The sequence below is a fragment of the Anabrus simplex genome, chromosome 3 (assembly GCF_040414725.1).
Source record: "Anabrus simplex isolate iqAnaSimp1 chromosome 3, ASM4041472v1, whole genome shotgun sequence".
NCBI classification, from domain to species: Eukaryota; Metazoa; Arthropoda; class Insecta; order Orthoptera; family Tettigoniidae; genus Anabrus; species Anabrus simplex.
Window position 1 is genome coordinate 4216088 of NC_090267.1, and position 15058 is coordinate 4231145.

The 15058-nt window shown below is 38.8% G+C and overlaps 1 protein-coding gene across 2 annotated transcripts in view; it reads right to left on the reverse strand.

Annotated features, from left to right (window-relative positions):
- LOC136866908 (zinc finger protein 724) overlaps positions 1–14423 on the reverse strand; it is a 42347-nt gene extending 27924 nt beyond the window's left edge. For both annotated transcript variants that reach the window (XM_067144004.2, XM_068226899.1), the window contains exons 1-2: positions 14273–14423; positions 2336–2450 (exon numbers count right to left, since the gene is read on the reverse strand). In XM_067144004.2, coding sequence (XP_067000105.2) covers positions 2336–2401 — 66 coding nt within the window. In that variant the 5' untranslated portion in view covers positions 2402–2450; positions 14273–14423. The remainder of the gene's footprint in view (positions 1–2335; positions 2451–14272) is intronic.
- Positions 14424–15058: the final 635 nt, after the last annotated feature.

Genomic DNA, 15058 nt, shown 5'->3' on the forward strand with positions numbered 1-15058 from the left:
TTAAGAAGACAATTTTGAGGTTAAAATGGGGTAAATTTGGTCCTGGAACAATGTCATCCCATTTTAGGTTAATTAGTTGAAGGAAAGAAATTTGACACATTGCAGTTGATGAATTGAATCAAATGATGTTAATTGAGTTTACCAAACCAAGTTTCTAATATAGAATGAACTTTTTCCTACTTTCAGCTCCTCATGCCTATATTAGATATATTCAGCTGAAACATTAAGCAAATGCCTAGAAAACATCAGATGTAAGCGCCTCTCTCAAAGTGAAGCTGCAGAACAGTATGGTATTCCTTGCAGTGCAATAATAAACAAGCTGAAAGGTGTGCGCAGCTCAGTTATTGAAGGGCCAGCAGTGTTCACTTCGCAGGAAGAGGAGGGATTCAAGAGCCATTTATTGAAACTTGCAAAATTTGGATTTCCTGTTACTGAAATAGACTTACGGTTCTCCATCAAGAATTACCTAGTCAAAATTGGCAGAGTTGTCTCCAATTTTAAAAATAATATGCATGGCCCCGACTGAGTAAAATTATTTTTTGATTGTCATCCCAATCTAACAACTCACTTTTCTTCAAACATAAAAACATTAAGAGCTGTTGTTAGCAAAGAAATGATTGAGGAATACCAAGGAAATTTAGCAAAAGAAATCGAAAATATTCCACCAACATACATCTGGAACTACGATGTAATGAACCTGCAAGATGATCCAGGTCTAAAACATGTAATTTGTCACAGAGGGACTAAGTATTTAGAGCAGGTCTGTAATACAATAAAAACATCTACATCAATGATGTTTGCAGGCAGTGCTAGTGGGGAACTGATGCCTCCCTATGTTGTATATAAGGGACAGCATATGTGGGATACTTGGACACTGAATGGGCCCAAACATTCCCATTACAACAGAACAAGCAGTGGCTGGTTCAACAATTCCACATTCGGGGACTGGTCTATGAACCTGATGTTGCCAAGGTTGAAATGACTGGATGGTCCAAAAGTAATAATTGGTGATAATCTTGCCTCCCATATCAGTGAGGCAGTTCTTAAAGCTTGTGCAGATTTGAATATTCGCTTCATATGCCTGCCATCCAAGTCTATTAATTTAACACAGCCATTAGATGTTGCAGTATTCAGACCAGTGAAAATGGCATGGCAAAAATTTCTCTCACAATGGAGAGAAACCCAGAGTGGTAGCAGAAGCAATCTCTCCCAGTGTGAAGCAAAATTTTATTTCAGGTTTCAAGAAATGCAGTATCTATTACCTGAACAAACAAGAACTTTTGTACAGATTTCAAAGGCTTGAAGATGTTGACATGAATACTACTGGTGAAACGTAAAAACATTGAAGGAGTCAACACTGGAAACCAAAGAAAGAAAAAACTAACAGTGCCTGCTGGGCAGATTTGAGAACTGAGTCTGAAAAAGAAAAGCCAAAAGAGAAAACCTAGATGTCACAAACAAGCTGTAGATCTGAATACATAGAAATGGAACTGGGATCCGACCTTCATTCAACTACCAGTACCTTTATAATTCGCTACAATGGAGAAGAGTATCCAGCTACCTACTGATGATGAGAAAGGACCTACCGTCAGCTGTATGCAAAAAATGGAAATGGCCTAAGAAATAAGAAAATATAATCAGTAAAATTGCCCCTCCTAAAAGGGGATTCTTCAGTGTGCCTGAATTAAATTATTTTGTTTAAGTAGAATTTTAATGGGTGCAGTACTTTAACAATGTCTTACTGGTACTTTGAACTGTGTTGAATATATTTAGTTTTTGTTCATACTGGTGTTTGAAGAATTGTTTAGTATTTTATCTATTTCAAATTAAGTTTTATAACACTTCTGGACATTTTCCCTTTTGTTTTCTATGTTTCGTACAATAAGATTCATTCTTTGGGGTACTTTAATCATAGATTGCATTCAACCTTACCTGGTGTAGGGGTGACATTATTCTAGAGCGGAATATCCATCTGTAAACGGAGTATTCACAATATGGGTGAGATTGTTCCACATTTTTCTGACTCTGTATCTCAAATCATAAGATTCATTCTTGATTTACTGAATATTAGATAACTTCTATATTAGTTTATTTCATATAACAGAATTTATTTAAATTCTTGCAATTATAGATATCAGTTTCAACACAATCAAAACATAAACGAACACAGGTAATGGATCAGTCTCACCCCAGTTGATGCTAATTAAAACTGAGAGGACATTTCCTATTTGTGAAACTCACAACCTGACTTTTAAGACTATTTATCATCATACTTTTGCCTACCATCAATCTCACAAAATTACTGAAATCATTTTACATTTGGAATGACACTTACAAGAGAAGTACTGGTTGTTCCCTCAAGACAGAGAGGTTCCTCTTTGATCTGTACTATCTGGTCCATTTCACACTGCAAATGAAGTAGTTTGGAAATTGCTTCCAATGGCACCGCACTGAAAGATGAGCCAGAAATGTATATTAGATTATTATTATTATTATTATTATTATTATTATTATTATTATTATTATTATTGTGCCATTTATATTGTGATCAGAGCCATAGGATTTACAGCTTTACACAGAAATCAAACCACATGCATTTCACCTTTCAATTAAAAATCTCATGTGCATCAATCAGGACCAAATACCAACAAAATTAATGAAATTCCAGTGCCTAGGGCTTGATTACCACCTTGAACACTTAGAACCATATGCTAGTTTGATGCAACACCATACTGTGCTAACATCCTACACATATTCCAAATTAATTTTTATATCCTGCTTGTATCTTCCTATCATTCTTATTCTTTGTACTTTCCTTCAAACCAAATGAACAAATTCCCTGTGTCTTGATATGTGATCTAACAATCCTTTCCTTCTTAGAATCAAAAACTCACAAACCATTCTTCTCACAAATCATTATTCTCTCAAAAAGATTCACTTTCTCTTAATTTGTCACCTGTTCTACTCATCTGACCTTCAACAAATTTCAATGACACCACATATCAAAGAATTGTAGTCAAGCCCCATTTCATACATACATACATACATACATACATACATACATACATCATGATAGACCATTATGCTTTTCAGTGTTCAGTCTGAATTTACTAAACTTTGCCACAATCCTCCATTCGCAACTTGTGCTGTGGCCTCACTTATTTCTATACCTCTCATCTTTAAATCATTGAAAATTGAGTCTAAACATCATCATCTTAGCTTCCCTCTATTTCTCTTACCCTCCATAACAAGTCCATTATTCTCCTAAGTAACTTATCCTCCTCCATTCGCCTCACATGACCCAACCACCAAAGCTGGTTTATGTGTACTGCTTCACCCACTGTGTTCATTCCTAACTCAGCTTTATCTTCTCATTCTGAGTAACCTCCTGCCATTATTTTCACCTGTTTGTATCAGCAATCATTCTTGCTACTTTCACGTCCATTACTTCTAACTTAAGAATAAGATATCCTCAGTCCAACCAGCTTTCGCTCCTGTAAAGAGACATTGGTCTGAAAACAGACTGATGTAAGGATAGTTTGTCCGGGAACTGAGTTCCTACTTACAGAACACTGTTGATCGCAACTGCAAGCTCACTGCATTTGCTTTACTACACCTTGATTCAATTTCACTATACTACCACCCTGGCAGAACGCATAACCTAAATACTTGAAATTATCTACCTTTTTCAGCTTTGTATCACCAATCTAACATTCAATTCTGTTGAATTTCTTACCTACTGACATCAATTTAGTCTTCAAAAGGTTAATTTTCATACCATACTCATTGCACCTATTTTAAAGTTGCAGGATATTAGACTGCAGGCTTTCAGCACAATCTGCCATTAAGACCAAGTCATCAGCATAGGCCAGACTGCTTACTACATTTCAACCTAAGTGAATCCCTCCCTGCCACTTTATAACTTTCAGCAGATGATCCATGTAAACTACAAACAGCAAAGGTGAACGGTTACAGCCTCGTCTAACCCCTGTATGTATCCAGAACAAAGAACACAATCTACCATCAATTCTTACTACAGCCCAATTGTCAACATAAATGCCTTTGATTGACTTTAATAATCTACCCTCAATTACATAGCCTCCCATAATGGAGAACATCTTTTCCCTCGGTACCCTGTTATATGCTTTCTCTACATCTACCAAACATAAACACAACTGTCTACTCCTCTCGTAGCATTTTCCAATTACCTGGTGTATACTCAAAATCTGATCCTGACAGACCCTGTGTGGTCTTAAATCACACTGGTTTTCATCCAACTTCCTCTCAACCACTGATCGCACACTCCATTCCAAGATGCCTGTGAATAATTTGCCTGGTATATTGATTAATGAGATACCTTGATATTTTTTGCAATCCTTCCTTTCTGTTACTTACAGATAGGTGCAATTACTGCTTTCGTCCAATCTGAAGGTACCTTACCAAAACTCCATGCTAATTTTACTCCTCTATGAAGGCATTTCATCCCTGCCTTCCCACTATACTTCACCATTTCAAGGTCTAATTTCATCTATTGCTGCTGTTTATGACAATGAAGTTTGTTTACCATCCTTTCCACTCCCTCAAGCGTAATTTCACCAACCTAATTTTCCTCCTCCCCATGAGTTTGGTAGTTTGTGACACCACCATAGAGATTTCCTTTCATGGTAAGATTTTCAAAATATTCCCTCCACCTGTCCAGTGATTTTTTTTTTTTTTGCTAGTTGCTTTACATCGCACCGACACAGATAGGTCTTATGGCGATGATAGGACAGGGAAGGGCTGGGAGTGGCCTTAATTAAGGTGCAGCCCCAGCATTCGCCTGGTGTGAAAATGGGAAACCACAGAAAACCATTTTCAGGGCTGCCGACAGTGGGGTTCGAACCTACTATCTCCCGAATATTGGATACTGGCCGCACTTAAGTGACTGCAGCTATCGAGCTCGGTCCAGTGATTTCCTGGGGTCTATTATGAGTTCATGTTAATTACCCAAAACACTGTTCATTTCTTCTCTCCTCCCCTTCCTAAGATTCTTTATTACTGTCCCTAGCCTTTCCATGTTATTACCAAAACATTCCCACGACTTCTTTTTTGATTCAACAACTATATGTTTCACTCTGTTTCTTTCATCTACGCACAATTCCCTGTCTGCATCGGCCTTTGTTTCGAGCAATTTTTGATAAGCCTTCTCTTTCCATTTACAAGCCACTCTCACTTCATCATTCCACCAAGATTTTCACTTTTTCCCATTTTTAAACAGAGTTGTTCATAGGCATTCCCTTGCTGTTTCTACTGCAGCATCCCTGTATGCCACCCATTCACTTTCTATATACTGGACCTGCTTACTGTCCACTGTTTGAAACTTCTCACTAATCATATCCATGTACTTCTGTCTAATTTCTTTGTCCTGGATTTTTTCTACCTTAATTAATTTGCGGATAGATGTCACTTTCTCTATCCTAAGCCTAGAGATACTTAGTTCACTGCAGATCAGATAGTGGTCTGTATCATCGAAAAATAAGTCTCTGGTAAGACCCCAACTAGAGTATGGTTCTAGTGTATGGGACCCTCACCAGGATTATGTGATTCAAGAACTGGAAAAAATCCAAAGAAAAGCACCTTGATTTGTTCTGGGTAATTTTTGACAAAAGAGTAGCATTACAAAAATGTTGCAAAGTTTGAGCTGGGAAGAATTGGGAGAAAGAAGATGAGCTGCTCGACTGAGTGGTATGTACCAATATAAATGGTCCGTTATTGGACATTATAAATTTTCCAGCTAACTCATTCTTGGTTGCCTGCGTTTCGCCCTCGTGTGCTAAGTTAGGCTCGTCAGTTGGGACTTAGCACACCACCCAAGACGCAAGGCTAGTGCATACCGTGGAGGCCACTGCATAGGCTACTTGAAGCCACCAGCAGTGCCAATACACTATGAGAGCTATGTCTCATTTTCAAAAATTGATGCCTGCCTGGCCATCAAATGATGTAGATGTTGATTCCCATAGGGAGCCTAAAATATTTGTCCCGAATGAGTAAATTTATACCACCAACATAAATGGTCCGTTATTGGACATCATAAATTTTCCAGCTAACTCATTCTTGGTTGCCTGCGTTGGGTGGTGTGCTAAGTCCCAACTGATGAGCCTAATTTAGCACATGAGGGCAAAATGCAGGCAACCAAGAATGAGTTAGCTGGAAAATTTATAATGTCCATTAACGGACCATTTATATTGGTATTATAAATTTACTCATTCGGGACAAATATTTTAGGCTCTCTATGGGAATCAACATCTACATCATTTGATGGCCAGGCAGGCATCAATTTTTGAAAATGAGACATAGCTCTCATAGTGCATTGGCACTGCTGGTGGCTTCAAGTAGCCTATGCAGTGGCCTCCACGGTATGCACTAGCCCTGCGTCTTGGGTGGTGTGCTAAGTCCCAACTGACGAGCCTTACTTAGCACACGAGGGCGAAACGCAAGCAACCAAGAATGAGTTAGCTGGAAAATTTATAATGTCCAATAACGGACCATTTATATTGGTATTATAAATTTACTCATTCGGGACAAATATTTCAGGCTCCCGGGAATCAACATCTACATCATGAGTGGTATGTTCCAGGCTGTCAGCGGAGAGATGGCGTGGAATGACATTAGTAGATAAATAAGTTTGAGTGGCGTTTATAAAAGAAGGAAGGAGCAAAATATGAAGATAAAGTTGGAATTCAAGAGGATGAACTGGGGCAAATATTCATTTATAGGAAGAGGAGTTAGGGATTGGAATAACTTACCAAGGGAGATGTTCAATAAAATTCCAATTTCTTTGAAATCATTTAGGAAAAGGCTAGGAAAAAAGGAGATAGGGAACCTGCCACCTGGGCGACTGCCCTTAACAGAAACTATGTTGCGTTCAATAGTTTTCCTGATAAACAGCCCTATCCCACTCTCTGCCCTTCCCTTTTAAACACTCATCAAGTACACTTTATAATCTCCTACCTCTTCCTCATTATCTCCCCTTACCCAAATATCACTTACTCCTAGCACATCCAGATGCATCCTTTTCGCTGACTCAGCCAGTTCTACTTTCTTTCTTCCGTACACCCCTTTGATATTGATAGCTCCACATCTAATCTAATTCCATTTCATTTGCCAAGTTGTTTCCAAGAAGTCCCTTGCCTGTCAAATGGGAGTAGGACTCCGTTGCTCCCATAGGTCCGAGGCTTGCTTAGAATGATCTGATATCGGTAAATTCAGGAAGCAGGATGCTACCCTACTTACACATAGTCAAAGTGAGGATCTCTCCTCCAACAGGTTAGGTACCACCAGTGGATTGTATAGTACTAACCGCCTGAGCACAAGGAGGGCCATGACTCAGAATATGTCTAAGATGCCCACTCCCATTCCATAGGGACTGGTATCCCGACTCTCAGAACCACTTAGTAGGCCACTCAGCCGTTGCCCATGGTTTACGAACTAGGACGTGACTACAGTAACCCACACCATGAACTATCCACATTTCATGTCTTTAAAAAATGTTTTTAATATGAATATCTATGATGGAAGTGGGAAAATTTTTCTTAAGAAATGCATTAGTATTGTTGGCTCAGGTGATGATATTATTGCAAATATCATTAAAGTAAAGTTGAAGAGCACTATGTACATAAAATGGGGAATGAACAATATGATTTCCAAAAAGGTAGATCCTGCAATGATGCAGATATGAAGAAGATATTAATAGAAGAACACAGAGAATTCAATTTGGAAACACTTTCGTAGACTTTGAAAAGGCCTTCTCAAAGTAAGCAGGAATAAATTACTTGAAATTCTAAATAAAGATAATGTTCATCAACAGATCATACACAATACCAATATAGTTGCAGCTAACTCATTCTTAGTGCCAGCATTTTGCCCCAGTGTGCTAAGTTGGGCTCATCACTTGGTAAATAGCACTCCTACAAAGACGCATGACTAGTGCATACTGTGGTGGCCACTGCAAAAGCTGATGCCTGCCTGGCCATCAGATGATGTACATGTTTTGTAAATTTACTCATTCAGAACAAATATTTCCAGGTTCCCTATGGGAATCAACATCTACATCAGATCATATACATATCTACAAATACAATCTCATTTCTGTAAAACTGGAAGAGAATCAGGCAGAGAAGAAACCAATAAATGGAGTGTAAGACAAGCGTGTGGACATCCTCCTTTTTATCATTTATATAAATACTATTATGGAAACTTAGAGGCATAAATGCCTTGGTTCAATACTGAACGGTAAACATCTCAAATATTTATATGCCATTCTCATTGCTGGCTTTGATGAAGATGACCTACAAGATTCAAATTTAATGTTAGTAATGTTTACGTCGCACCGACACAGATAGGTCTTATGGTGACGATAGAAAGAGTAAATGTGTTCAGTTACCTAGGGCACAATTTATCATACTATATAGAAATAGATGTCTGTCTGTTAGGTCATCAGCCCAGAGGCTGGTTGGATCCTCAAATAGCACCACCAAAGGTTATGCGGTTATAAGAAAACCCCAAAAACCAATGGCAGCACCAAAATGAGGCGTACTAGGCAAGATGAGGAGTGAGGTAGTTTTTTTTTTTTTTTTTTTTGCTATGGGCTTTACGTCGCACCGACACAGATAGGTCTTATGGCGACGATGGGATAGGAAAGGCCTAGGAGTTGGAAGGAAGCGGCCGTGGCCTTAATTAAGGTACAGCCCCAGCATTTGCCTGGTGTGAAAATGGGAAACCACGGAAAACCATCTTCAAGGCTGCCGATAGTGGGATTCGAACCTACTATCTCCCGGATGCAAGCTCACAGCCGCGCGCCTCTACGCGCACGGCTAACTCGCCCGGTAGTGAGGTAGTTTGCCATTGCTTTCCTCACTGGGTCACAAAGTACTATTGCAGCACGACTGACCCTATGAGCAGCACCTTTCATAACACTCAGATGCACTAGTCATGCTCTGAATGTCATTACTCAGCACTACCCATATCCCAGCAACTTCCATGTTGTCACAGCCATGGATGAGACTGGGACTTCGGCGGAAGCTACACTTTACTCTGGCCTGTGCCAAGAGATGGATGCAAAAGTACTGTATCCATCAAGAAATGACAGCAGGCAGCATAGAAATAGATATAACTGCAAAAATTAATAAGTTTGCAAAACATCAGGAATAATCAACCATATCATAAAGCCATCACTCATACAAAAAACCACTCATTTGCAACTGTATATATATACCCTTGCTAGGCCAACACTTTGCTACGGCTGTGTGATAGGGTCAAGAATCACAGCATAAGAAATGACGTTCGTATGCCGTACCGCAGGATACATCAAGTTGGACCATAATAGGAATGGAGAGAAGCTAAAAGAACTGAAAATACAGCCAATAACTGACTACATCTACAGTTATCAGGGAAACGGGAAATGCCTTATGCAAAAGATGTAATGTGGAAGAAGGCCAAAAGAGACTCTCCAATAGCAACCCGGGAGAAAGATATGCGGGATGTCTGATGAAGAGGTGCAAGACCGTAATGGAAAACATGGCTCAATACATGAAAGGAAGACGATGATGAAAAAGAAAGGTCTATGTGGAACTTCTGTACGCTCCATCACCTATCAGCACAAGAGCACACCACACAGGGCACTATAGGACAATTCTTTCTTGTTGACTTGCTGGAACAATGCTATCAATTGTTACTGTCAGACCATTGGTCTAAATGATTAGAAGATTTTATTGTTCCCCAGCTGGTAATGAAACCTGTCTGTGTTGAATTCTGGGAGTGACTTCAGCCAATAGAAGTGATTTTTCAGCTGAAAACATGGAAAATATTATTTGTTTTGAGATAATTTACTATCAAAGTAAACATACATAACTGGGCAGATAATTAAACACTGACAATGAATACTTCTATTTCTCTCACATGTAATACGAGTTATAGTCCATCTTCGTAGTAAGCGTCTTTCTGGACGACCGGAGGTGTGGCCTGGCCTCGTGTGCGAGGAACTATGGGAGCGTTCGCGCTGGTGGTGGGGGAAGAACTTGAACCTTTCCTCCAGCTGACACAGTCGAGTTCAGGCAGCGGACGTAGCCCTGGGAACTGACTGAAATAGTGTGGAAAGCTTAGGCGCGATACGTTCCAGGGTCGGGGTGGTCATTATGCAATGGCTCATCGGTGTATATACAGCACACTAACTCAAAGGTGTAGGAATTACTTAATATGATAAACTAGTGAAAATAAAATAGTACCGTACATTGTACAAATCGAGTCTTATATTTCGATTGTCTGCCTTAAAACCTTGTCAATTAACTACACAGGCCTTTGAGCATAACATTCTAAAATTTCAGTTCTATTCCAGTACGGAAATATTTTTTAACTTTCGTCGTAAATGTTGGTGACGTCAAGAAATCAGAGGGTCATGCCTAAAAGAATTCATATCGCATAATGCTTTCGACACAACGTGAAATAAATCTCAGTGTATAGTAAAAGTGGAGGTCAATATTTTGGCACTCTGTAGCCTTTAATTTACTCTTATACAGTCTTATTATACATTCTTACGAATATGAAATCTGTTATATAAAATTGAAAGGTTTGAACCATTTGGTAGAAAATCAATTGAACATAAGACAGTAACTTGCAACTGGTAATACTGCGAATAAAGGAAGTTCGTTTGAAACTGTACTGTGCTGTATACCAAGGAAAGGCGCATCGGTACGCGCTATCAGTTCATCAATCGCCTAACGAATAGGAGGAAGTTGTTTCCACTGACACCCTGGAGATATAATCTACTTAACGTGATTTCTAGTGAAATACGTATAAAAGAGATTAATTAATGCAAATTTGTCGGGAAAATGCAGAGAAGAAGCATTAGTAGAAATACTTCAGCTACTTTCATAATAACATTAACAATGTCTACTTTTCTTGTCCATCAGAAGAAATATAATAATATATAATACTCTAGAATAACCTGCTATTGTTATGACTGAGAGAACAGGTCTCCTACAGCAACAGCAGCAACAAAAACAACTACGAAAACAGCAACAAAATGCTCCGGAATAATAGACAATCTAAATCTGTCTCATAAAATCAGAGCAAAAATATTATTGGACTTCTTACATGTTTGTTTAATATTCAGAGTTCAGGGATCTTATTTACAAATTATTCAGAATAATCTTCACTCTCGTCTGAATCAGTGTCATCTGAAGTTTCACTGAGGTTGATGTCGGACTGGTCTAATTCTAATTCCTTATGCATGGTGTCGTCAGGCTCCCAGTATTCCTGCTCAGTGTCTTTTAGGTGGTCGCAACATTTTTTCCGTTTGTCTTGCGAATACTGTGCAAGTAATATCTGCAAAGAGCTTCTTTTTTGTCGAGTGTGTCTGCTGTCAAGTCTTGAGTGATCTATAAGACAGAGAAATATTTTGTACAGAATAAGCATTTTTATTTATATTGGGAATAGGAGCGCCTCATTTATGAACAGTGAAAGCATTAGAGATGCTAAGGCACACATTTTTATGCTAAAAAACTAATTATGCTGTATTACTATTAATTGAGATATATTCTTTTCTTTTTTTGCTAGGGGCTTTACGTCGCACCGACACAGATAGGTCTTATGGTGACGATGGATAGGAAAGGCCTAGGAGTTGGAAGAAAGCGGTCGTGGCCTTAATTAGGGTACAGCCCCAGCATTTGCCTGGTGTGAAAATGGGAAACCACGGAAAACCATCTTCAGGGCTGCCGATAGTGGGATTCGAACCTACTATCTCCCGGATGCAAGCTCACAGCCACGCGCCTCTACGCGCACGGCCAACTCGCCCGGTGAGATATATTCTTATCACGGACCTCTCCTTTGATATCTCCCCAAACCTACTCAGTGTGATTGAGATCTGGAAGATATGTTTCATATGTTCACTCATGGTATAAACACTTTCACCTGCCTAGCCTCCCAGTGGTCTCCCAGATTTAGAAGAGGACCTAGAAGCCATGCTCGTCACTTCAGTAATTTCAACTTAGTCCGCACGTAACAACACGCGCCGCTTGAGAGACGTTTTCACTTCAGCGCTAGCCTGGCGACTGGACCTGCTGTAGGAGTGGGGGGACGATAGCTCCCACCACTGCATGCGCAACCATTTCTCGCGCAGGATGCTTTCAACCAAAATGGACTATAAGGTTTGACATGTTAGTTTTATATTTCAATGTGCAGGGACAACACTAATGAGTACCAAGTTTACTTGTTCTGGTAATCAGTGGTTATTCTATTAATATATTAATGCTTTTACAAGCAAATATCTATCTTTTACAATTTCCAGAGCCAAAGAAGTTCTTTTGTGCACTGATATAACTCATTAAATATATTACAAGAGAGGTGGCCTTCTGTTATGATATCATACAGAAAGAAAATGTCGGGAGTAAATACTGGCCATCAACTGTCGTGAGGTATTGATATGACACACAAGATTCTCGAAAATAATACTGATATACAGAGAAATTCTACAGAAAATCAGATAATCTTACAGATAACCTAAACAGAACAACTCCCATGATTTCAAATTTGGAATATTACTACTAATATGTTTTCTAGCCTACAGAGTAGGAAACAAATGAAAATCGCTCCCACAGGTACGTTAAGTCACATGCCAAACAATAATTAAAACTATACACAAAATCATGATTATAATTTTACCTTCCGCAGCCCAGCACTCGCTACATTCAGCTGCACACTGTACGACTGTTGTTTGTTTACACGCTTGGGTAGAATGTTGTCGAGAGGCAATCAGGGCTGCCAACCTCTGTACTTAGGTACTAATGAGTGGTACTTACTGCTACTGGTGGAGATTATTGTTTAGGATTCTTGCCGTGGACAAGACGATTGGTCTAGACGGTTAGGATTGTTGCTGTGGACAAGACCATAGGCCTGGATGGTTAGAAGCCACGAAGCGGCCTTAGGCACCTAATTTCGTAAGAGAACATGATTGGTCCGGATGGTTAGGATTCTTGCCGTGCACAAGACCATTGGTCTGGACGGTTAGAAGTCGCAAAGTGGTCTTAGGCACCTAGTTTTGTCAGGAAAGATGATTAGTGAAATTCCTCAAAGCTGCCGCAGCCCTGTATCCACCTCTACATTAACATAGGTATTAAATTAAACTACTTCTGTTGTGTATTTCACACTGTTTCCTTTACATGGTGTTTTTTCTTTGCGCTTTTATTCAGCCGGAGTTGGTACCACAATGTATCTATTAGCATTGATGGCAATGACGCCACATTCCATTCACATTGATCAATGACAATGCGATTAGTTACTCTACTCATGGCTGATGGCGGCTGCTGCTCATATTAGGTTATAGAAGTATCATCAGCACACTTTATCTGAATGCATTTACACCCTAGTGCTGAATCAATCAACCTCGGCAATCTTCGAGATTCGTACTGGCAACCTTTGAAAGACAAACTATGAATTGCTTAAGCATTGCTGTGCGACATCTGGCGCACACTTTACGTACTAGTACTGTTGTTGTTTACACAGCAAAGCAAAACTATAGAATTCATGCTAGGAACAAGATTCACATCGAGAAATGTCATATAATGTGTGTGTGACACAGTTGTTGGCTTAAGATGATAACGTTTTAGAAACTTCATATCTATCGATCGATCATATTCTCAATTCAATTCAGATTTCATTTTCATTAAGTTGGCAGCATTACCAGAACCGGGAGAGCTCCCTCCTTACTCCTCACCCCGGTACACAAATGCATCCAGATAAAGTATGCCGATAATAAATGTACTACTGGGGGTAGGATGGTGAGTTCCTAGACATCGCAATGAACACATCTCTCCTCTACAAGGTATTCCAAGTAAGATTTGCATTATATTAGCTTCCTTATGATGTTATAAACTCTGGGCTGCAGAAGGAAAAATTAAACCAAATCATGTTACGGTACTTCTTTCTAAAATTATCATCCTCCACTCTAATAACTGTTAATGAATAATCACATAATAATAACGAATGATTCAGGAAAATTCTCCAAGCCATTATATTTATACATCGGATGAAGTGAAGCACAAATAGGTTTATACACTGTTTCAACACAAGAGGGAAAGACTTGCCGGAAATTGAAACTCAAAAGCTACGGATTTTCAAAAGAAAGCTAGTTGTATGCGTATAAATTTTTAAAGCTTAACCATAAAGAATGGCACTAGCAAAAACTATGTGAATTTCGGAAACAGTTTTGCCTGATTCCTGGTTAAGAAAGATTTCTTACGATTTCTCCTGATGAAGTGCACTACTGAGATCTAGAAGATCAGTAGGAGTAAATGATTGACCCTTGAACTTTACCGACAATACAATATGTTAGAAGTTGTGGACCATGTGTACAACGACAGAATTCACAGTCTGTTGATGAAAATATGTTGGAGAAGTACGGTAACACAATTAACGGATTAAAGCTGTTCACCGTACAGCGATATGCCTAATACACATCATACAAATTAATATTGCATAACAACACTACCGTAACTAACAACATACTTACCACTTCGAAACCAAACTGGATATTATGATGAAGTAGGTACGATAATCGCAACTTACGAACTACTATCACTTAAACCAAATACTTGACGAACAAACTTTAATTTCTGTCTGGATTTAGAAAACATATTTGAGGAGCAACTGTAGATTATGTTCCAAATGTTTAGACAAACAAGGAGTCAAATGTACGTTATGATATTGTTGACCGTATAACGAAAAATAAAATAAAACTTTCCGTTAAATTATCGTTTCTTTTGTTGATGTTTTGTAATAATTATTATTTTTCTCATTTTCTATTAACTTTAGGATAATTATTTCCCCGGATGTGCGGTTAATACTCTACTGGATTGCAAGCTTGCACATCCAAGTGTACTTCACGATACCGTAGCACCGTAACCCGTACAAAGTTCAATATGTATTTATTACCTTCGAGACAGTTTGTGAATGAAATTTTTGACCGAACGGTTTCAAAGTGGAAAATAAAAAATAATTATATTCATTTGAATAGGAAATTCGTGAA